The 25004-nt window shown below is 41.2% G+C and overlaps 1 protein-coding gene across 1 annotated transcript in view; it reads left to right on the forward strand.

The window, feature by feature from the left end:
• Window positions 1–23656, forward strand: part of CHN2 (chimerin 2) — a 263990-nt gene extending 240334 nt beyond the window's left edge. Inside the window, exons 8-13 of the mRNA XM_039862629.1 lie at window positions 7242–7326; window positions 11218–11391; window positions 14870–14947; window positions 16848–16985; window positions 18576–18681; window positions 21384–23656. Of these exons, the coding sequence (XP_039718563.1) occupies window positions 7242–7326; window positions 11218–11391; window positions 14870–14947; window positions 16848–16985; window positions 18576–18681; window positions 21384–21555 (753 nt within the window). The 3' untranslated portion in view covers window positions 21556–23656. The remainder of the gene's footprint in view (window positions 1–7241; window positions 7327–11217; window positions 11392–14869; window positions 14948–16847; window positions 16986–18575; window positions 18682–21383) is intronic.
• The last annotated feature ends 1348 nt before the right edge of the window (window positions 23657–25004 follow it).

A 25004-nucleotide genomic window follows, 5' to 3' on the forward strand; every position in this document is an offset into this window, starting at 1 on the left:
GGTGTATTTGTGGAGACACTCAGAGTTATCTGCTGTGCAGAAACGTCTGCCTGCATTTGTTCGGCTGGAGAAATGAGATCAAAGGCAGAGGGGATACTTAGATGAGAAAGGATGTTGCTAAATGCGAGTGAGGCTAATAAACATTAAGTACAATTTTGTTCTGTTTAATTGTTTTTTTAAATATTGGCAAAAAGTGAAAATTCAGAAAATCTATGATTAGCGTGTCCTGCACTTCCTGAGCATTCAATAAACCGGTTTCTACCTGGACAGGATAGCTACTCTCCTATTTTCTAAATATTTCATTTTCATGTTTAGCCGAAGGTATGGAGATATTTCCCGTGAGATTTCTTTATGCACTAGAGATGTTCTAGAGAAGAACCTGGTCACTCCCTTTTTTTGCATGACCTACAAGAAAGGAATGTCTGTGAAACACCAAGCCCACCTTCGCTGGCTTTGTGCTGTGCTCTCTCTTCTTGGAACATTCTTCCTAAGGACTCTCTCCACAGCGGACACTGTCACTTCCCCACCAGCTCGCTCTTTCCCAGTGTGAACTCTTCTTCATCCTTCAAAACCCAGTCCAAATACCAATTTCTCTAGACTTCCCAGGAAGGATTTATTATTCTCCCCATTATACTACCATAGGATAATTCTTTATATTGCCTATTTATTCTTGTAGATGAGATTCTTGAGTGCAGGCGGGTAGGTCTGTGCTCCTCTGATTTATTTTGACTAGTACAGTGCCAACTTCAAAGTAGGCAATCAGCATGTTAGAACCAAATAAATGATGAATAATGAACGGGTGGATAGGTGAATGAAATAGGAATTAATTCATCTCTCTGACATCCTTCTTCCACTAATGGTAAAGCCACTTCTGACATATACCAAGTCTTCATATATGTGTGATTTTCCACTCTGTACCAGTGGTCTGTTTGTCCATCCTTTTGGTATTTTTACTTTTTGTAACCATAGAAATCTTGGTATATGGTCAGATGTGTTTTCCTGCCTTCTTCTGCTTATTCAAAATTATCGTGGTTTTTTTTTACACAAGGATTTTAGGGTTATCTTGTCAAATTTTGTAGAAAGCACCATAGAGAATTTTACTGAAATTGCATTAGATTTATGGATTCATTTGGAGGACAATTGACATATTTATAATATTGGGTATTGCCATGCATGAATATAGAATATCTTCTTATTTATCTCCTTAATGTCATTTATTTATTTTAGATTTTTGCTGCTCTTATGAATGAGTCTTTAATTTTTATTACTTAATAAAATGAGTTATTATTTATGTATAGAAATGCTACTGATCTCTTCATATTGCTCTTTTATTAAGCATACTTTGTAGCCTTGTTTCATCTTCCAATTAGATATTGTATTTCCTTGTTTTGTTTATTATCCTGGCTAAACTCAACAGAATAATGCTCAAAAGAAATCTTTATAGCAGGCAGCTTTATCTTTTTGCTGACTTTAAAGGAAATTACTCTAATGTTTCATCTTTAAGTGTGATGTTTATTATGTGTGTAACATAGATACCCTTAATCAACTATTTTTAGGATTGTTCCCTCTATTCCTAGTGTGTTAAATGCTATTATTATGAGTGAATGTCGTATTTTATTGATTATTGGTATTCTAATTTTTGAAATGATTATATGGTTTCTCTCTCTTGTTTTGTTATTGTGGTGAATTCTAGAAATATGTTAACGACCTACCTTAAATCCCTGAAAGAAACCCTCCTTGATCAGGACATTTTTTTTAATATAATGCTACATTCGGTAGGATCTTTTTTTAAGATTTTTACATTTGTGTTCATAATTGAAATTGATCTATAATTTTACTTTTATGTACTGTGCTTGTATAGTTTTTGAGTCAAGATTATATAATTTTCATAAAGCAAATTGTGGAGTTTTTCTTATCTCCCACCTCTCACTCTGGAGTAATCCGTATTGGCTAGAGATAATTTGTTTCTTACAAACTCGATAAAACTTAATAAAATTATTTGGGATCAGTGATGATTTGAGGGTAGATGTTTTACCGCAGATTTAATTATTTGGTGGATATAACTGAATTTGCGTTGTCTATATTTTTGATAATTTATATTCTTTAGGAAAATTAGCCATTTCGTGTAACTTTTAATTTTATGGGTATAAAGTTAATATGCTCAAGGTTTTTGTTTTATATCTTTACTACATCTGCATTTATGTCCTCTCTTGTATCATTTGTGCCTTTTCTCCTGATTGATCTTGCCCATGGTTTGCCGACTTTATAAATCTTTTTTAAAATCACCTTTTAGGAATTTTTAAATCATTTTTATCTTTTCTATTTTATTATATTCTACATCATTTCTTTGTGTTTGTTTTACTGTTATTTTTCTAGCTTCCTAAATAGTATGCTTAGCTTATTGATTTTCAGCCTGTTTTTTAATACATGCATTTAAAGCTTCTATACCCCACAAGTCGTCTTTGTCTTTCAAGTCTAAATGTTTTCTAATTTCTATTAAGATTTCTTTTTTGCTAAATTTTAAAAATTACTTTAAATTTTCAAACATATAGGGATTTGGTTATGTAGTATTATTGATTTTTAATTGTATTACGTTGTAGTTGGAACATGGTCTCTATAGTATCAGTTCTTTTGTATATGTTGAGGCTTGGTTTATGATCGGTTTGTATGAATGTGCCATTTGTGTTTTTAAAACATGTGTGTTCTTGGAATTTTAGGTATGAGCTATCATTTATATTCAGGATATTAACTTTATTGTATACATTATATTCAGGATGTTAACTCTGATCTATTAATTTCTGTGAATAGATGTTAAAAGTGTGATTATGGATTTGTCCATTTCTTTTTGTAATTCTTTCCATTTTTGCTTTATTTTTTGAGCCCATGTTATGTGCATAAAAGCTCAGGATTATTATATCTTTATAGAAAAATTAAATCTCTATTATTAGAATGACCATCTTTATCACTAAAAATGAAAATATATGCTTTATATCAACTTGTCTGTTGTGGGTTTCTGTTGGCTAGTGTTTGCTAGGTCTGTATTCTTCTAGCCCTTTAATATTTCTATCACGTTATGTTTTGAGTGTATTTCTTGCAAAAGTTTTAAAGTATCCGAAATTTTTTCTCTCTCGTTCATGAGTTAGAGCCATTTATATTTATTGTGATTAGAGATGTAAAAGGATTTTTCTTCTTTTTTTATATAGTTACTGTGTTTTTTTATTATTATTATTATTGCTTTGTTTTTCTCCTTCCAAGCCTTTTTATCCTAATCAAATCTTTATTTCTTTTGCCCTTTTGCATTTTTTAAAATTTGTGGATTTCATCCCACTCTTTCTGTATACATTAAAAATTTTAATACATTCATATTAAACTTAAAAATCCTCCTCAATTAATTAGTAGCTCTACTTACATACCCCAAATTATAAGAACTTTAGAATGCTTTAACTCTTGTAAGGCCGGCCCTCTAATCTTCCATGTCACTTTTTCACCCTGTTTTTAAGTCCCCTTGAAATTAGTCATCTTGCTGTTATAAACAGACAGGGCTTGATTAAACTGACCCATGTTTACTAGTTTTCTTGCTCACCATGGCTTCTTAAATCCTGTTTTCTCCCACTAAATTCAACATGCTTCCTCCAGAAGTATATTTCTTAGTATTTCTTTGAGCGAGTATCTGTGAGTGGAAACTCTTGGAGTTTGTCTGAAAATATCTTTATTTCACCCTTGCTCTTGAATGCTAAATAGCTAGGTATAGAATTTTGGTTGATACTAATTTCCTCTTATTATTCCATAATCTAGTAGTCTTTTTTTGCTGAGGAGTATTCTGTTTTCATCCTAATTAGTGTCCTTTTGCAGGTCACCTGTTTTTTAGGATTTTGCTTGCCTTTTGGTATTCTGCAGTTTCACTATACTATTGGTGGATATCAATTATTTTTTAGTTATTGTGCTTGAGATTTAATTAGCTTTTCTTAATCTGAAGATTTTATATCTTTTACTAATTCTGGAAAGATTTCAACTGTTTCTCTTTTTCAATATTGCTTTCATATATGCTATAACCTAATCATCTCTCAGTTTTTCGGGATCATCACTCCTTCGCTTGTCTCTTCTGCATGTCCAGTCTCTTCTACCTGTTGTAACAATCCCATTCACAAATGAGCATGCCCTTAATGTCTCCCATTAAAAAAAAAAAATCTTCTTTGACCACATCTGTCCCTGGAGCTACCTCTTTGCTGTGCTGAACAATATCACCAACCTTCTCGATGAAATCGCCTACGCATTTCTCCACTTCTACGCCTCCTGTGTATTCCTCAGTTCACCTGACTATGACTTCTGCCTTCGCTGATCCAAAGAAACCTTTCTCGCCAAGATTGCTAATGACTTTCACGTGTCTGAATTAGCGTTCTGTCCTCGTTTAGCTGGACCTCTTTCCAGCATTCAGCATGGCTTCTCCTTCCCCAACACTGTTCACCTCTTGGTTTCTGAGACACTTTATCTTCTTGATTCTCTCCAAATGTTGGAGTGCCGTCGGCTTTGGATTGCACTGTGTTCCTCATTTTCTCTCTGTACCCCTAATCGTTTTTATTCATTCACGCGATTTTAAATACCATCTATTTGTCAGCGATGGCCAAATATATGCCTCCTGCTCTCACCCCTCCTGAGCTATTCAATTATGTGTGAATTCCTGCTTGATCCTAGTACTTGAAATCTTAGTGGCATTTAAGCTTAAACTGTTCAAAGCTGAATTCTTGAATTTTCTTCTCCCCAAAAGAGTCTCTTTTCTATTTCAGCCAATGGCATCCCCATCCGTCCGGTTTCTAAAGCTAGAATCTGGGAATCGTTCTTGAGTCCTCTCTCCTTCAAAGACCCGCATTTATTCTGTTATCAAGTCCTGTAAATTCTATCTTCAGAATGTATCTCAACTCTATCCACTTCCCGTCTCCACCCCTAGCATCCTAACCTTGGCCTCTATCACTTCTCAACCGGAAACCGAATCTCTCCCGCTGTTAACATTCTCCGATCACTGTCCACACAGCGGTCAGAATATCATTTTTTTAAAAAAATCATCTTCTTACTTAAAGTCCTTCAAGCACTTCCTTTTGGAACTAGATTGAAACCAAATCCATGCTCATTGATAAAGACGTCAAGGCCCTTTCCTCCCTTCGGCCTCGTCCTGGTCCCTGTCCCCCTCACTCTGGTGTTCTGGCCACCCCTTGGCCGTCCAGTTCCTCAGTCGCAGCAGCCCTTGCGCTTCTGCAGGGCTTCAGTCCATTCCTTCTGCCTGGAAGGCTTCGTTTCTGTCCCCCCTCGGGACTCACTCCTTCTCTTTCTTCAAGCAACCTGAGATCACCTTCTGAGGGAGGCCTTCCTGATTATCCTGGACAATCGGGAGCCTCTCTTAAATCTTGCAGGTGGCAGCCTCGTTTTTCCTTGGATGGCCCTTTCCTCGTCTCTCTTTTTTTAGAGTAGTATAATTTTACATATTGAATCAATCGTGCAATGCCAATCGTGTACTAACAACACACATTGAGGCCACAGTTAACCAGCAGTCTCTTTGGAGCCTTTCTAGTAAAATACTAAGGACCCTTCGATCGCTGCGTTTGGGAAATGGTCACCTTCCCGTAGGAGGCATTACTGAGGAATTCTTCTGAGTGGGCTGAGAGGACCGTGGCATTTGGGCTCTGTGAGAAGGCAGGTGCCCCCCGGGATGGATTGTCTGCCGTCCCACGAGGAGCGCTGCGGCACGTTTCCGTGGCACTGCCTCGCGGAGCGATTCTCCATGTTAGGGAGAATGATTCTGAGGTTGGTGTGTTTCATCGCTATTCAAAGCCAAAATAGCATAATGAGCAGTCTGCATGTGATAAACTCAAATACCAAAAGGCTATTGTAACTTAGTGTTAGTGCATAGAAACCATGGTCATAAGGTGCTATTTTAGGTTTATTCACTTGCTTATTTTCTGTGCTTTTACAAGTCTGTGAGTTCCATTAAGAGGGAACCAGGTCTGTGTTGTTTGTCACTTGATACCTACTCAATTACTAGCATGTAGAAATAAAGATCTTGAAGCAGTGTCGTTTTTTTAAGTAGAGCTCTGATGAGCATCTCCCCAAATCATGACCATAGCTGTCATCCCGATTTTTTGTTAAGTAAAAGTAGTATACAGGCCTCCCAGTCTGTTAAAAAATATATTGTGCTGCATTTTTTACTCATTAGTAGAGGTTTAAACTTTAGAAGACCTTATATAATGTCTCGTAATATTTTAATTTTGTAAAAATTTAAAACATTTTCATGCATATTCGTATGCCTCCAAACAGACTGCCTGTGGTGGTTTTTGGTTTACCGTGGCCACATTTGCTTTCAAGGAATTTACTAGCTCTGCTTCTTGAAACTCATTGTTGCTAGAGAACATGTATTTTTGTTTTGTTTTGTTTTGTTTTGTTTTTTGTTTCAAATTATGACTTAATAAGTGGTCCTGTCCCAGAAGGACCTGTGCCTGAATAACTAGAGATAACACTATCCTTACTTCATAATATTCAAAATATTTAACAACTGGCTGAGGTACCAACCAATGAGACTGTTACCTCAGCCAGCAAGAGCGACTTCCAGTTTATACATCCGTAGGCCATGCCAGGGCCTGCTGAGTACAGACCCTGTCTCTGGAGAAGGCAGATCTGTAGACCCTGTTCATAACCTTTGTTTTCAGCCATTTTCCTCACTTTTTTAATGCGTTTTTTGGAAGTGATTCAAAGCCTCAGAACCTTTTAATTATCCCACAATCATGCTTTATTTATACCTGCCTGGATATTCTACAGATGAGACAACTTTAGTCAAAAGGACACAGTAATTGAGTTCTGCCTTTCAGAACTTGCTGAGCTAAATGCAGGTTACAGAGACCAGCTCAGGCTGTCTCGGGTTTGTCCACATAGTCGTGCCTCGTTCGGGGTGGTGAGAGTCTCATTCTTTAGCTGATGGCATGGCCCTGTAGTCTTAGCGTTTCTCCACATTCCTTTCAGACCTTGGCCCTGGGCGTGGCAGATCGGTGGAGGATTCTCAAAGATCAAAGCACATCTTTGTTTTACTCTCGGCCTCTTTACAACTCTGCCTCACTGGAAAGAAAAGGCCCAGTGAGGGATGCTCATTCCCGCTACGGCCTTTGCGTCTTGGCTTCATGTATTTGTGTCATGTCTGAGGCTGCCTGCCTCCAAATGACTCTGAATTTTCTGACTCTTTTCTTCTGTTTGGATTGCAGGTGCACACATTCCGAGGCCCGCACTGGTGTGAATACTGTGCCAACTTCATGTGGGGGCTCATCGCCCAAGGGGTCCGGTGCTCAGGTAGACACAGAACTTTCTTTATTCTTTTCCATTTATGTAAAGTGCCACCATGTTGAGCTGGAGACATCTCTCCAGAGCTGGAAAACAGGGTCAGATTAGCTCGAAAGTCTAGCTTTCGTAAAGGTTTGAGGCATCTTTGTGCTTAATGGAAAGACTCTATTAATATCACATGTTTATGCAAGCAAAGAAAAAAATTCCAAGCAAGTACATGTCTTTAGGCAACTACCTGCCACCTACAATAAGTAACAGTCCTTAAAAGAAAAGGAAATTAATTCCAATGGAATTGCATAGATTTAAAAAAAAAAAACACATTTCTTTCCCATCCCCACTTTACTACAAAAGGGATGGCCTAAACATAATAATACTGGTGAATGTTGACCACACACCAGGCACTGAGCTAAGCACTTTCTATTTATCACCCCTTGTAGCCTCACCGACAAACGCCAGGGGAGATGTCATTATTCTCCATCACATAGGTGAAGAAACTGAGGCTTCCAGGCCACTGTTAATTGCCCTTGGCCACATAGTAAGTGGTGGAACATTAATTCAACTCCAGAGCCCTGCTTAGTATTTTTCTGCCATCGGATAATGATGAAACTGCACACCTTAATTTGATATCATATATTTTCAAAACACTCTGAAGCCCTAGGTGTTTTTCCACCTAGAACTGGACATACACCCCCATTGCTAACAGCACACAACACATCTTATGAAGATACAGCTAACAAAAATAGCAATGAATCGCCAAATTGATGTGTAACTGAGAGTCCTGATTCATCTCGCCATGCTTTTTCTGGCAAGCAGTTCTGGCCAGGAGCAAGAACAGCCTTCTATGATGTATTGATTGGGTTTCCGTCAACACCATGACTGATTTTTTTTTCCTTGCTAGGGTATGATTTGAAAACAAAACTCTTATGAAGCATTTAAAATAAAAATAAGCTGATGATAATACATTGCAATGATCTATCTATCTTCCCACATTACCCATTTTGCTTCACAGGATCAAGGGACCTTAAGTTCTTTCTCTTCTTGAAAGGCACTATCTCAGCTTCTCCTGGGTAGATGCAGCAATTGCTGGTGGAAATACCTGGATGGTTCAAGTAGGGCTCATATTAGTCAGTTGACTATACCTGTCTCCATCCCAGATCCATGAGCAGAAAACAAAGGCTCGAAGCAGTCTTTCCAGAAATGTTCCAAATACTCTGATTAACACAAAAGTCATACTTAGTACAAAGTATCTCACAGCTCCACCATTGGGCAAAGTGGTAGAATACCTGAATTACTTGGTGGTCGTTAATTCAGCCTGCTCCACCTGACTATACCTATGAAAAATATCTCTAATTGCTGATACTATCCAATTTCAGCAGGAAATTGGTCCAAAGTCAATATAATGAAAACAAAAATCTGGAATTCAGATTAGCTATGAACAGCAACTTTCTCTGGGTTAAACGAGTTTAGGGTTTTTTTTCTAATTTTTTTTAATAGAACATATTCTAAGGCTATAATGTTAGTATTCTCCAATGGCTATCATTTAGTCTCATATTTCCCTTGAGCAGCAGGAAAACTGAAAACTGACCATTAAAGGTTAGAAAAAACAATCATTGCAGCTTACATCTCCATATCTTTATGGAGATTAAATAAATATTTTAAAATGAACCAAGCTTTATTTAAAGCATATGGAATTGTATTAGCTTGCAAAAACTGAATATTTATTATAAAGCATCTTCATTTTGATAAAATATCAGTATTTGATTCTGCATAAACACACTGTTGCTTCAGATCTTAAAATGAATTTTATAAGGATATTAAAAATCGAATTATCATATAATCCCACAATTTCACTTCCAGGTATATACCCCAAAGAAATGAAAGCAGGCACTCAGAAAGATGTTTGCACACCTATGTTTAGAGTAACGTTATTCATAATAGCCAAGAGGTAGAAGCAGCCCAAGTGTCCCATCAATGGATGAATAGATAAAAAATGTAGTGCATACATACAGTGAAATATTATAGAAAATCCTGTCATATGTTACAATATGAACGAACCTTTAGGACATTATGCTAAGTGAAATGATCCAGTCACAAAAGGACAAATACCATTATGATTCCACTTACATGAGTTATCTAATGTAGTCTAATTCATAGAGACAGAAAGTAGAATAGGGTTGCCAGAGGCTGGGTGGAGTGGGGTCTGGGCAAATATTGTTTAATTGGTACTGAGTTTCAGTTTTGGAAAACGAAAAGAGTTTTGGAGATGGATGGTGGTGATGGCAGCACTTGGTGTGAAGGAATTTAATGCCACTGAACTGTACACTTAACAATGGTTAAAATGGTGAATTTCATGTCATGTATATTTTACCGCAGTTCTTCAGAATTGTTTTAAATGAAGTTTATACAAATATAGTAAAAATTACTGATGAAATAACTTAAGAATAGCAGAGCGGTTAGCCTTATATTTTCTATCACCGTATTGGCTATTTCTTTTACTGAACTTTCATGTAGCGTCCAAAACGCCTCAGACTTTATACGTATTAACTTATTTGATTCTCATAATAACCCTGGAAGTAGGTGCCATGATTCCTCGTTTCATAAAAGAGGATCCAAACAAGAAAACCAACCAATTCGATTTCATTCGATTGGCCAAAATTTATATTCACTAAATATTATTGACATTTGCTTGAGTTTTCAAAATATTATTGACGTTTGCTTGAGTTTTGTTGAATTTCTCATGTTGATAAAGCTGAGTTAGAACTGGTTTTTTTTTCCCCCTTGGAAGGAGGGTAGGCAGAACTCAGCCAGTAAACAGTACATGAACATAACGTATTCATTTTTAAAATTCAGTTTTTTGATGGTTTCACGAAAAGCCCTCTCAAAACCTTGGTGTGGTTAAGTGCTTTTTTATAAGCAGGTGGTAATGTTTATTGTCATGTGTGTAACACATATATATAATAGAATATATATTATTATTATTGTTATTCTTTATACCTAGAAAAAAAAAACAATGTTAGAAGCCACTTTGAATAGGCAGCACATCAACTCTGAACAACTTCAGCATTAAATTTTTATTTTCCAGAATGTAGACTGTGCCTCGTTGTTGTCACGGTCAGTCCATCAGTGGACACTAACTGCTAACAAGGCTTTACTATGCTCATGCCGTGTTCACTGAACCTAAAGGCACCTTTTCAGCTTCAGATCTTGATAAGAGCTTCATAAATAAATGCTTTAATCATCACATTACGTGGCATTGCTCTAAATTGTATACTCTCAGATACTCCCACTGGTGTCTAGTTAGACATTATTTCCACTCGCAGGTGTCAAAATAAGGCGAGTAGAAAGGAAAATGGCCCACCCGACCTGCCCACAAGGAGGAAGGGAGTGGAAGCTGTGGGCAGCTCTCCAGGCAAGTGCAGGAAGACGCTGGTGGTCATGAGTTCATACGGAGAGAGTGAGTGTCTCTCCCACAAAAGGAGCATCAAGGACTTAAGGGAAACAATCCAGCAAAGTCCCAGGTGCCCTTTATGAGCCGTAACTAGCTCTGGGAACCCAAACTCAAAAGCCTACATGTGGGTACAAAGGTTCCAGTCCCGAAAGGAAACGAATAACATACGAATGACCTGGCTAATTGCCAAAACTATCTCAGTGAGATGTTCTATCCTTATAGTCCAGCGGCAGAGAAAGCTTAACGAGGAAAATGGAATTATATACAAGTTTCATGGGTAAAAACGGTTTCACACTCACCTTGCGGCGAGTACCACCTCTAAGCAGGATGGATGTTCCAGAGAGATACAGCAAACCCTTGGGTGTTTTCGTTTTTATTTTTGGTAACGTAGAATTTGTGTCTGGCTTTGACAAAAGGGCCAGGCGAGTCTAATGTGGCTTCTTTGTTTACAGACTGTGGGTTGAACGTGCACAAACAGTGTTCCAAGCACGTCCCGAATGACTGCCAGCCTGATCTCAAGAGGATCAAAAAGGTTTACTGCTGCGACCTCACAACGCTCGTGAAGGCACACAACACCCAGAGGCCCATGGTGGTGGACATCTGCATCCGGGAAATCGAAGCAAGAGGTTGGGAAAAGACTCCTTATTGTAGCGATTTAATTTTGCTATTTATTTCTACAGTTGTCAAGAAAACTTTCTTGTAATTGTTGAACTGCCTCTCTCTCCACTCGTGTTGAACTGAATCTTCTCTCTCTTTACACACAAACTAAATCAATGTCTGTTTCCTACACAAACCAGTTGTGCCTGAAATGCATTCGCATATGCATTCAATACATCTTGGCTAAGCATTTACTATGTGCTATACATCGAGGATATAAAAGTCACAGTTCTCACCTTCAAGAAATTCATACTGTAGTATGCAGAATGACGGGGCCAGCTAAATAAATGTTGCGGGTGTGTATATTCAAAGCACCATGGAGTCACAGAGGAATACATTTTAATTTTATTTGAGGAGCAATTCAGAAAGAGTTTATGGGAGAGAGGAGGTTTGAGTCTTAGAAAGTACTCCTATTCAATAAGTAAAAAAAATTGTTGATCAGCACCTACATTTTCTACCATACAGAAGTTTACTCCTGGTGCTGGTTCTGTTTATTTCAAAGAGAAGAGTTAAAAGATTAAAAATCACCATGCCTTGAATAGCCAAGGAGGCCAGGAGGGCAGAAACATTTCAAAGAAAAGATTCTTTATATTATGCGTGAGTCATCTTTCCTCTCGTTGTGCTTTGTTTGGCCTCTCTTCAGCATTTCAGCATCAAAATGTTCAATGATATGGTGGATGGAGTCTGGTTGGGGAGAACGTGGATTGCTGGATAGAACGTAGATAATTGGGCCATGTAAAAATCTCCAGGGCTTTAACCATTTTCGCCATGTATGTCCTCTGCTACAGTTGATATCCATTATTGTGTCCAAAATAGGTTAATATGTTCTATGGGTATTTGCAAACTGGCCAACTATCCCATTCTTTCCAATTATCCCAAACCTTTTAGAGACAAGAAATGCAGAATGAAAACTATGGCTGTTCTGTCCCCTTAAGACTTGCTCATTTACTCTCCAGTTGTAAGAAATGCCTCCTGCCTTTTGATTGCTGTGGCTGTGGATGCTTTGGGCTCTGGTGAGGTGCTGATGCAGGGCGCTGAGCTGGGGAACAGTTGAGCAGGGGTGCCCCGACTCCGGATGAGCGGCTGGGAAAAGTAACCCTGGGTCCTGCTGGTTAGAAGGCTCTGCGATTTGGAGTCAGATCAGCAGCCTCTCCAGAGCCTGCAATCAGGACTGTGCTTTTCTGGAGAAGCTGTCGCCATCCCACAGTCATCAGAGATGACTGATAACCCGGGCAAAGTTACCACCCTTTCTTATGTCTGCCGTGTCCATGGTGAGCACAGCACTAAGCACGCCTAGGACGAGAGCTAGAATGGCACAAGTTAGGAATTTCTGCCAAGGCATCACGGCAGAGGGGTTGGAGCTACAGGCACTAGGGGCCTGCACCTGTGGGCAGAACCAGAGAATGGGCTGGAGGAAATTCATGTGACTCTTCCATTCCCAGCTTCGTCGCCACCGCTGCCAACATCGTACCACCTCTTCCATCCACAGCAAAGGCCCTATTGTTGTCCAAATGCTCATTTATGGCCATTGGTTTCTGCACGATGTGGCAGAATGAAAAGATCATGGACTCAAAGTTAGATGTCCAGCCCCGTCTCGTACGAGCGATAGTATGAGCTTGGGCAAGTCACTTACTCCGTTTAAATATCTGTTTTATCATCTATAAAGTAAATGGAAACAGTTGTACGATATCAGGTGGTCATGAGGGTTAAAATGAGTTGATCCATATTAATGACCTAGTACAGGGCCCAACATGTAAGACTCGACCTGTGTTACTTATTTTTGCCTTTTCTCGGAATGACCAACACCCCAAATCCACCTCCACCTCCAAATCCGTCTGTCTGACCAACTTATTTAACCCGTATGTTTCAATGCTGTCACAGTGACCCCCAACAATAGTGTCTTCACCAGGATACAGATCTGTCCCTCGCAAGCAGCGCCCCAGGGCAGGCTCCTCTGGCGGCCAGCCCCATCTCATCTGCCTGCCAGCCAAGGGCGAAAGGGCCTGCTCTTCCTCTTCACGTCTACACCCCAGGCGCCATACACCTCACCTCTGCTCTCTTCACGTTGCCAGAATTTAATGGCCATTGCAGTGGATGTTGTTCTAAAACTCAAAGTTTCCATTAAAACAGAGGGATGGGAGAACTAATATTGCAGGGGGAGCTGGCAGCTTCTGCCGCACCAGCAAACTCCAGCCCGTCCTTCGTGACGTCTGTCAAAGGCAGCTCGCGAGTAAGACCTCCCCCTCGGCCTCTCTGTCCGCAGACACGGTTCGTGCTCCCTGTGTCGTGCTCCCATGTGCCACTGTGTCCTCACCTCTGTCTCAGTGCAAGGGACAGCCGTGCTGGGCATGCTTCCGTGCATCACCAACCGGAACAGGGTGACAGCCGGTCTCATCTTCTGAACCTACTCAATTAAATGATCAGTAGTGGCAACCTGCACAACTGTATCGAGGTGGATTCTGAGGCTGAGTGGGGCTCAGTGGGAGAAGAAGCTAAGATCAACTAAGAGTGTCTCTGGTGGTCTCAGGAGAGAGGAGGAGCAATACTTCTAGCAGGCGTTTTTTTGTCTCTAATGCGGACCTAATGCAGACCGTTCTATATGGCAGACAGCACGCTCAATAAATGTTTGCCAGGTGAAAAACAGGAACGTATGTTAGCTCTCAAGAGTTTGCCAGAATACACCGCAGCAGCAGAAGCAGCTATTTGTTTGCTTATTTTTCGCTGTAGCTATAGTTTGGTAGCAGCCAGTTTTTACATCAAAGGTCTGAAATCTGTTCCTCTATTCCTTCTGATACCTTGGGGACCTGGCTAGGCCTTAGGACATATCTTAATCAGTCAGGAAGATTTAACAGAAACATATTTTTCGTAGCCTAAATATCCAATGATCAAGTTTCCAGAACCATGCATTAGAATTTTATTTTTCTGCATCTGTTTGTACAATTACTTATTTGAAGTTATAACAACTAAATCAATATTTAAACATTTAACGTATTGTATTTATGATTGAACATAAAAGACTATAAAATTTGGATTGTTTCAACAAAATCAGGATAATATGGATCGCGCATGTGTACGTGGATGTGTGTGTTCCTAGCACAGTGCCGCACGCAGCATGACACATGGATTGAGATGATACTGGGGAGAAAGCGAGTTGCTGCCTAAAGCAGTGAAATCGCATCGAGTGGTCTGATGAACGAAGAAGCAGGTGATGAAACTCATAAACATAGGTTCGCTTTGCAAAGCCAGGCAGGAAGAAGCCCAGGCTGCTGGGGTCCCCACTGCTGCACAAGCAAGTGAAGACAAACTCGAGGTGGACAAGTCCAAGTTCTGACATGACAGCATGTGATATATAAGAGCTCATTTTCTGATGGTACATAGTGTAGATATGAAATGAGTCTTTTTTTAGATATTTCAAGAAGCTAAAGTCTCTGTCTCTCTTTTTAACAGGATTAAAGTCAGAAGGCCTTTACAGAGTCTCTGGGTTCACCGAACACATCGAAGATGTCAAAATGGCATTTGACAGAGGTAGGCTCACGTTCTTGAAAGCCAGATGGCGCATCCTTAGCGCCCTCTCTTTTGGAACCAGATTTTATTCACAGTGGAACAAAGGTTTCATGGCTACTGAGAGCTGTTCTGCAAGAGGCCAAGGAATAACAATTCACAAATCTCAGAGTTCCCTGCCTCTCCAGGGGAAGCGTTTCCTTAAAAGTTGTGGACAGTGACCACACGGGGAAGTGAGTTTAAAATGCCGCTTGAATGGGTAGCCAGCTTCTGGTGCCATTAAGGTTTTTGAGCTGGTTGCCCAGCATTTACGGTCAGCCCTCATGGCACTGGAGTACCTTTCTGCGTCCCCCGTCTTAGGGTCCTGTTGATTCTTCGCCTTCCCCCCAATCTCGAAATGAGAGAGCATAGGGAAGGGGTGGGGGAGCACCCCCACAGGGAAGTGGGGGAGCCAGGGGACATACAGGAAGCGACTCTCTTTGTTCTTTATGACTGTGTCATGTGTTCTCTACTCTTGAGAATTTGTTAAAATTTCAGTTCGCCAGGGCCTACTCTTGCAATTCATTCAGAAAACTGGATGAACCCAAGAATCTGTATTTCTAATGAACGATTGAATTAATTCCGGTGCAGACAATCAAGGGATGGAACCCTTGGCCTACTGGACAGAGCCTCTACCCAGTAGAATAGGAGACAAGGTCTCTGCTGATCTGTTCAGGGTCATGGCCATTTCCTCCTCCCTGTATACTTTACACCCCAGCGATGCTGCAATACAGCTTACCTGTCTGCACGAACCAGCCCCTAGGCTCACGTTGCTCTGTTCATCTAGAATGTGTTCCCATCTCTGCCTGGCAAACACTCCTTACTAATCGGGTATCAGCTCAAGTCTTTCCTCCTTCACGACCCCTCCCTGACCCCCCACACTGACTTAAGGGTTCTATTTCCTTGTCCTGTGTCCCCGCTCCGTGTCTCACATGTCTCCAGAATAACAGTCTTCTCATTTCCTTGTAATTGTTGAGTTGCACGCTTGGCCCCAGCCTCACTAGAGCTATTTGAAGGGAGTATGTTTTTCTTCTTTGATCCACTGGGGCTTAACGGTGCTGCATACGTTTCAATAAACGTTTATTAAATATGTAAATGGGATTATATGGCAACCTCTTACTGTTTTCCATACATCGGCTTTTTTTAGCATCAGAACCAAATTTGCTGAGATACTTTTTTCTTTTTCCAATTCCCTATATAAAAGAAAATGCTGATAGTCCTTATACAATTGAAACTTTTTTATCCAAAACAATATTATAGTCTGTGACAGTTAAATTGGACTGATAGTTGCTTAATGGAAAAACAGAAAGTCAAAAATGTCTTGAGAATGATTATAAAAATGACAAGAAATACAACATTACCCATACACAAGAGAACGTTAAAGTTTCCCAAATTAAAATCCCAGGGATGAGGAGAGGAAGAACTAAACTTCAGTGAGCCACATAGAGACAATAGAAACTGAAGATATTCAACAATTATTTTGTATCTGTCATCTTGAAATCCAAGTCTGAAGAATACTGGTGGGACTATATAAGGGCTTCTTGGGGGTTTTTTGGGGTTTTTTTTGTTTTTTTAATTAGGTCATTACTATATTCTATTATGAATCTTGTGTCCAGATTATGAATTTCTGTGCTAAATTTCTATTTAGCAAATTACCAGGGGCTGGGACCTAAAGAACGATTTTTAAGTCTATTTCACTTTCCTTTTGGCTCCACTTCCCCTCAGACCCCAAATCGCTCTCACCAAACTCCTTTGGTTAATTCCTGCATCTCATCGTTATTAGACACCGAAGGGAGCATTCGCCGTTGGATTTTTTTTTCCTTCTGGGCTTTAACTTGGTGAAATAAGGTCCTCATTAGGAATTGGATCGTTGATTGTTTTTCAGATGGTGAAAAGGCAGATATATCTGCCAACATCTATCCAGACATAAACATCATCACTGGAGCCCTTAAACTGTATTTCAGAGACTTGCCCATTCCCGTCATCACCTACGATACCTATTCCAAATTTATAGAAGCAGCAAGTAAGTATTAAGAACTGAGTTTTTATTTGTACCAAATTTTGAAGTGCAATGCTTTTGAATTCAAGAAAATCAGAACTGTTTAAAGTATTTCATGGGCCTGTTGCTTTGCCAAGTGTGGGCACAATGGTACAGTTAATAGAAAACCAAGCATAGGGCACCAACTGAGTTGAACCAACACCAGACCAACTCTGCTGGGCTGAAGCTGGACGGCAAGCAGTTCCTTCTCTCCCCGTCCTTTCTTCCGTGCTGAGAACCAGCATAGTCAGGCCTACTCTGTTATATGTTGAAAGCAGGAATGTTCCTGAAGTAAAACATTAGATATCATTCTAATGAGGACTGTACAGATTAGCTACTGTCATCCGTTAGGCAGAATCCCATCGCTGATCGATTAAAGTCATACCCCAAGTTTTGCCCGTGGATGCTGTTCCAAATTAATAATAGGCCAAGAATATGCCATGTCATGTCCTACGCTAGGCACTCTCTCCAGTGTCAGCTAGTTTTATCTTATCTACCCAATGAAGCAAATATTATAATCCCATTTTACAGCGGAGGAGAGCAAAGCATGGCAAGCTGAGCTCACAGGTCTAGGAATGGAACGTCAGCCTTGGTCTTCCATCAGCCCACAGTTGCTCATTCAGTGTCTGGCACCTGGGTCCACTGTCGTCAGGAGAGAGGACCATAGTGGAGAAGGGACAAGGGGCCTGCATTCTCCCTAGGAACGCGCTGAGGAAGGGCAGATTCAGATGCTGTAATACATGACATAGATGTCAAACCCACTTTGAGGAAGTTTTATAAAACTCTATCATCTTTAAAGGCATGTGCGACTAAATACAGTAACGAGACAGGGACATACACAGACAGGCAGGGATGGGTGCGAGACACACTTTGCGGAAGAGCTGTGGCCCTGCCTCCTGGTGAGAGCATTCTTTCTTGGGTCCCGGTGGCCCTGAGCAGAGAGAGTCCTAGCAGCAGTCCTAGCCTCAAGAGGGATCACAGGAGCGCTTTCTTTGGTTGGCTGCCAGAGACCCAAAACGCAGAAGCACACATGCTTCCTCCCATTGTTAATGTGCCTAGTATCTACTTCCAAACCTGGACCAGACACCAGGGTTCACCATGCCAGCGCTTTGGTGGGAAGTGCCATGAATGCAGGCTGAGCTGGCTCATCTGCCAGGGCCCTTGCATCCTGAGGTGTATTCAGTTATGGAAGCCTGCCAGGGAAAGACTTATTAGACAACTTCAAGAGAATGCTGCCAAGTATGATCATGGTTAAGTTAAAGCTTGTGATGGTGAGATTTCTGGCAAATCCGCCATTGAGAAGAGGGGCAAAGCACAGTTTGTGCATGTGCCATGAGCAAGCATCTACAGCCCCTGCCACCGACCTAGCAGAAGCTTGAGGCATGTGTGGTGGCCCCAGACCCTTTCTGGAATGAGGCAGGACACAACGCAGTTGATTACTTTAGATCAAATGTTACCTAAAATCACCTGAGCTTATTAGATTTCCCCTCCATCTGTAGCCAAACTTCTGTTACTTCTCTGCAAACTTTCGTGCCACGAGGCTGCACTGATTATTCTTATTTGTAATCTTCGCAGAAATCTCCAATGCAGATGAGAGGCTGGAAGCAGTCCATGAAGTGCTGATGCTGCTGCCTCCTGCCCACTATGAGACCCTCCGATACTTGATGATTCACCTCAAGAAGTAAGCTCACGCCTCCTTGACACCTCCTCCGCAGACCCTATCTGCCCTGGCAGTTAATGCCTTTGGAAAAGCTCACAGCCTTCCTCCCCAACCCACTGAGTGGACAGACGCTCCTTCAAGGTGAACGAGGCCGCCTTCTCTAGGTCGGCCCCATCATAGCTACTGAACACTCTACGTACGTTACACGTGCTAGCTCTATGAGGTGGGGTCTGTTAGGGCTCCCGTGTTACCGATGAGGTTGCTGAAGCTTAGGGTGGTTAAACAATGGACATGAAGAGTTGAAGGAAGCCAGGATAGAAACCCCAGGCAGTCTGATCCAGAGCCCACACTCTGTCTTAACCATTTGCCTACACGGCCTCCATAGCTGCCTCTTCCTCCGTGACGAGCCCTGTGCTCTGTGTCCTGCTCTTCTGCCCTCTGCTCTCTCCAGTCCCAGACTCCTGAGCCCACGCAAGCACGTTCCCAACCCCGGGCCCTTGTTTTTCTTGGTGTATCAGTTAGCTATCATTGAATAACAAATTACCCCCAATCTGAGAGGCTTAAAACAGTAAGTGTGTATTTTCTTGCAGTCTCTCTGATCGGGAATCCAGGTGTGGCCCAGCAGGGTGCCTCTGGTTCACAGTCTGTAATGAGGGTGCCGTCGGACTGATAGCCGGGCCGCAGTCTCATCTGAAGGCTGGACTGGGGCGGCGTCCGCTTTGAAGCCCACTCATGTGGTTGCTGGCAGGATTCAGTTCCTCAGAGGCTGTTGAACGGGAGGCCTCTCTTTCTTGCTGACTGTTCTCTGAAGGCCACCCTCAGTGTCCTGCCATGCGGGTCTCCGCACAGTCAGCTCACAGAGTGGCAGGTGGCTCCTCTGGGAGCAAGCAAGCATGAGCACCCAAGATGAAAGGCACGGTCTTTCTGTAACCTAATCTCAGAAGTGACATCTCATTGCTTTTGCTATATTCTGCCTATTAGAAACAAGTCACCAGGCCCAGCCCACACCCTAAAGGAAGGGATTACATAAGGGCACGAATTCCAGGAGGCAGGGATCACTGGTGGCCATCTCAGAGGCTGCCTGCCACAGAAGGCCACATGGCTATCTGTGAGGACACATGAGACAGATGGATGTTTGAGTGTTACGGGCGACTAGCACCTCTGGTTCCAGACTCCTCCACTAAATCGCGGCTCTCTGCCCTTCACCGTACACGTGTAATGAGGGCAATGAGTTGGTCTCTGGGACGTCGGAGGGAGCGGGGCACTTCTGTGTGCCTTCAGGAGAGACATGGCAGCAGCCCGTTCTTAGATAAAATCAACCGAAACTCATCTCTATTGACCAATTTTCAGATCCATTCAGTAAGTGAAAGGAAGCAAGTTGAGACTAAGGTATAAACATCAGATGTTGAGGGGTTTTTTCTCCTTTATAAAGCAGTTAAGACTGTTGCTCGTATTCAGGTTGATCAGAGATGTAACATTTAGCTCAGAAGTTTTCCATTTTGATCAGTTTCTTAAATTTAAGAGTGCAGATAAGTTTTCGATAAGGAATAGATCGTGAATGTCAGCCGGGCTTCTAATTAGCTATAAATTATTTCTTTTAGTGTCCAATTATTGTAGTTTGGAAGGCAAAGTATTATTATCCGAAAAATGCTGACATGTCCCAGTTGAATCTTAAATGCCAACAACTTAGTGTTTTTATTGTAGAGGGTTTGCTAGCCATCTTGTTTGGCCAGGCATGGTACCTGACTTAATGAAGAGATGTGAACAATTTTAGTGAAGAATGTCCTCTTTCCTACCTCTTTCTTAGCTTTGCAACATGAAAATAACGCAAGCCAAATTGCCCTTCCTAAAATAATGTCAAATGGCTCATCTTAATTAGCTCCGAGAGAATACACACAATGGAATGGCCTTGCATGCAAAACCTAACCATGTTTCATCATATTTCTCTCTTCTTTGAAAAACCTACCCCTTTTAGATCTATCATAAACATCCTAAAACCTAAATTTCCTAAAGCAAAGCAAGAATCTGGAGGATTGTCATTTTATTCCACTAGAAGGTATTAAGCCAACTTTGGAGTCTGAGTTTCATTCTTAAAGGCTTTGTAGTTCTTATCTGGATGTTGAAATGAGGATTTTCAATTCCAACAGCAATTACTGCTCCAGACCTCATCCTGTGGGAACTAGAAATAATGTCCCACTGCTTTCCTGTTTGGCCACATTCCAGCCATCCCCCCGTCCCACGATAATGGCCTAGCTGTCCCTAAACTCATGACACCCTCATCCTACAAGCAACCATGCCTTTTCTGTTCTCCAGCACACAGGGAATCTGCCTTCAGGTTTCCTACAGAGGGGAAGAAAGACTTTCATACAAGCCTAGACGAAGATCTGCGTGCGCCGTGTGCCAGCTGGTAATCTGCCTTTCAAAGCAATATTCCATAAACGACAGTTTCACGTTTATTTAGTAAGAAGGACTGATTTTCTAATTTTGAAGATCGTGTCGATACCAGATTCACTTAGTAATAGGCTTCCTCTGGCTGAAGACAATGCCAACAATCTAAAAAGGAAAATATCAAAAAATTATCCTTTTAAAAATACTTTTCTGTAATTCTGATTCTCAATTTCCTTTTGCAGTTTCCCAGGTTCTTGGGGGCATATGCGTGTCATCAGGATATAAATTTGTCCACAAGTTGAAACCAACTTTCTGTGTATATATTTGTTTTGCAGGGTGACTATGAATGAAAAGGACAATTTTATGAATGCTGAAAATCTGGGGATTGTGTTTGGGCCCACCCTGATGAGACCCCCTGAGGACAGCACACTCACCACTCTCCACGACATGCGGTACCAAAAGCTGATTGTGCAGATTTTAATCGAAAATGAAGATGTTTTGTTTTAATCCACCAGGGAAATGAGCAGAATGGCCTCCGCCCCGTCGAAGTTGACAAGGCTAAGGACATAAAAACATTTCTTACACTGATTTGTTTCCCAAACAAGTGACAGAGTTCCTACACCGCAGTGGATGGCCAAGTCAGCTACTATGTCTCATAGATACTGGCCTCCTCCACGTGAGAACAGCAAGAGTAAGAGTGAGAAACGCCCCTCTCCTGGGCTCTTTGCCGTGCCTCGTGTGTATGTCTGTTTTGCTGGAAGAGTGATTAAATAAATCTTTAACTTATTAAGAGAACAATGTAGACCTTTAAACTTCAATCTCAGTAATAAAGAGGAACTTAATTCATAGAGGTACTTGATACAGTTATACATTTTCCACTTACAAAAAGAAGACAATTCTATATGTTAAATGTTAAATAAAACTTATATTGTAAAACGTATTTTTATTTCAGCTGCAAGAATGTTACTTTATTTTAGCAAATAGAACTCAATGCAGTGCATTGATTATTACCCTGTGTACCTTGTCCTGCCTTCTTGCTGTGATCCCTGGAGAAGTTTACCACGAATGCAGTATTATGTTGACATACCTCTGTCCTTATCGGCGCTTTGCAACGAAATTTCACCTGCCACCTGTGTCCCTGCTTTTGATAGTTTTTGCTGTTAAGCGCTGGCATTTTGCTATCGTGAGGTGTATGTTTATAGCAGTTGTAGGATGGTCCAAAACACCCACGAGTTTTCTTTCCATAAAAATTTTATAGAATTCCAAAGTATGTTTTAGAATTGGTCATAGTTTTTCCATATCATGTGTGTATATCCCAGAACATGTTGAATGTGGTCACTTTTCCTAAAATAATTGAATTTACATAAAATATAACCTGGGTTGTTTCTGGGCTGTATAGAAAGTCAGAATTTTTTTTCTCACTTCTTTTAAGCAAGTACTCTAAATTCATATCTTAAGGCCAATTTGTAGCTTTGCCACATTTCTGTATTTACGACAAGTGAATCTGCAGAATAATTGTTGATTTTTTTTTCATTTTTGTTTTATAAACAAGCCTACTTTTAAAGTAAGAATGAATAAGTTTGGTTTTTATGAATATTTGTTCCTCTTTGACAAAAGTAGCTCTGTATAGATAATAATTGAATATGATTTTCTTACTATAGTTCCATCTGATTGGTTATATTTATCTTAGAATGAGCTTTTCACACCCAAGATTTCTATATTTTGTAACATAGGTAAAAATATTTTAAAAATCCAGGTAAATCTGGATTTTTTTTTCCCTTCAGTCCAACTACGGTGTGTTTTCCTCTGATGGTCTGAGATGGTTCGTGTAATTACTCACTCGTCTTGTTTTGGAGTGACCAGAAGAGAATTACTGTGACAAGTGAGCTGAAAGGAGGTGGCAGTGCAATTGTCCTGGAAGGTCCCAAGGGCTGTGCGGACGGACTCCATTGGCACATGGGGGTTAAAACGCTCCTGCTTGGTCCCAGCTATTACTGTCCCTCCTCCTGACTGTACAGATTTGTTTGTTGTAGCTCATGTACTTCTTGATACTGTCAAAAAAATTATCTGGAAATGGTTTTATTTTGTGAAGTGAACGATACTTTGTAATTTATGATAGTGTAAATGGAAGGAAAAGCATTAAATGTATTAAATTCTTCTGTCTATCACTTCGGAGTATACGAAGGAAATTGGTGTTGGGGAGATGTGAGGGATAAGGGTGGAGAGAATATTCAAGAGGTCACTCCCGGATGGATTTTGGCAATAAAGTTCCTGTCATCACCAAACTATGATGAGAAAACAGACATACCACTGGGTCCCCTCCTCGCTGGCCCACGCCCTCTGCCGGCTTTCGCCTGAAGAGCGTACTCAAGATTGAGATTCTAATGCTCCACCTGCCCTTTCTAGAAGACTTATTGCATTTATGTGATTCGCTGAGAGATGTGACATTTAGACCACATCACCCTAGGACTCCTGCAGAGAGCAGAGCAAAAGTGTCGGAGTCAGAAAAACACACATTTGAATCCTAGATCCGCCTGTGTTCAGCCGCACATGAACTTGGGAATGAATTTCCTCCTCTGAGAAACTGGGGACAATATTCCGATTGTGAGATCTTAGATAAAATGACGATCTTAAGTAGTTAGTAATAGTTATTTCTCATTGTTACCATTACTTTAAGAGCGATGACTTAGAAGAAGAAGGGGTATAACATGGTGGCTGGGGAAAGGAAGAAGCGTGGGACAGGAAGGATGTGTCGCAGGTTAAATCCAAGCCCGGTGATTTTAAGGGGTATGATAACAGGGCTCTCGGATGTGTAATGAGGTTCACTTGACTCCTTTTCTTGGACACGATTGCAACACTTGATCCCCTCGAGCTCGCTTTCGTCTGAAGCCTGCTCACCCATGCCTATCGCCCCCACCATCTGGCAGCCTGCCATGGCTCCCCTTACCCAGCTTGACATTCCTTATTTATTGCAATATCTCTAGTTAGTAGACCTGAAGGGATGCAGCGTTGTTTCCAGAACCCCATATTAAATTGTCCACAAGTGGGTTGTAGGAGGTGGGACAGGGGCAAGGGAAATGAGGGAGGACCCTTTTCCTTCCCCCATTAACATAAATGGGCATCTGGTCTCCACAGCGCGGAGGGGGCCCGGCCCGGTGCAGAATTTCCGGGGCAGCAGCCTGGCCGCAGAGGGAGGGCGGTGAGGACAGCACAGTGAATATGTACCACACGACCGGAGAGTTGCCAGGGCTGCCCTGGCTGCTACTGAAAACTCAACTCGGTTAGCTTACCGCTTCCCAAGTCCTCTCCACCCCCAAATTTATCATCTTTGAAAATATGTTTATTTCTATCAGGCGCTTATTAACGGGCCAGACATTGGGAATACTTGGAAGCAAGGAAGAGGCTTATCTCACTGAAAGAATTAGTAAGTTTAGTCTGGCTAGAGAGACAAAGCTGGTCATGTTAAGGATTTTGGACTCTAACGTAAGAGAAAGGGGTGCTACTAATGTTTTTTCTAATAAGCTTCATTTTGGAATATTTTTTATATTTACGGAAAAGTCCTAAAGATACCACAGAGAGGTCCTGTGTACTCCTTACCCGCTTTCCCTAAAGTTAACGTCTTACAAAACCACAGTACATTTATCAAAAGTAAGAAGCCAACGCTGGTATATTACTATTAACTAAACTCCAGACTTTATTCAGATTTCAGAGGTTTTGCACCGATGTCCTTTCTCTGTTCCATGATACAATCCAGAATGCCACATATTTAGCATTAATGAGTTTTAATGGACAGATGACACAATCTAGTTTACACCTGTAAAAGGTCACTCACATGGCTGTGGACCCACCGGCAACTATGTAGCTGATATGCAGGGAGCCAGTTAGATGTTCATCTTTGTCACATAGGACTGAGGTGATGTAGCCTCGATCAGGTGAGATAAATAGACAGGACTGAG

This window comes from Pteropus medius, unplaced genomic scaffold (genome assembly GCF_902729225.1).
Source record: "Pteropus medius unplaced genomic scaffold, Ma_sr-lr_union100, whole genome shotgun sequence".
Lineage (NCBI taxonomy): Eukaryota > Metazoa > Chordata > Mammalia > Chiroptera > Pteropodidae > Pteropus > Pteropus medius.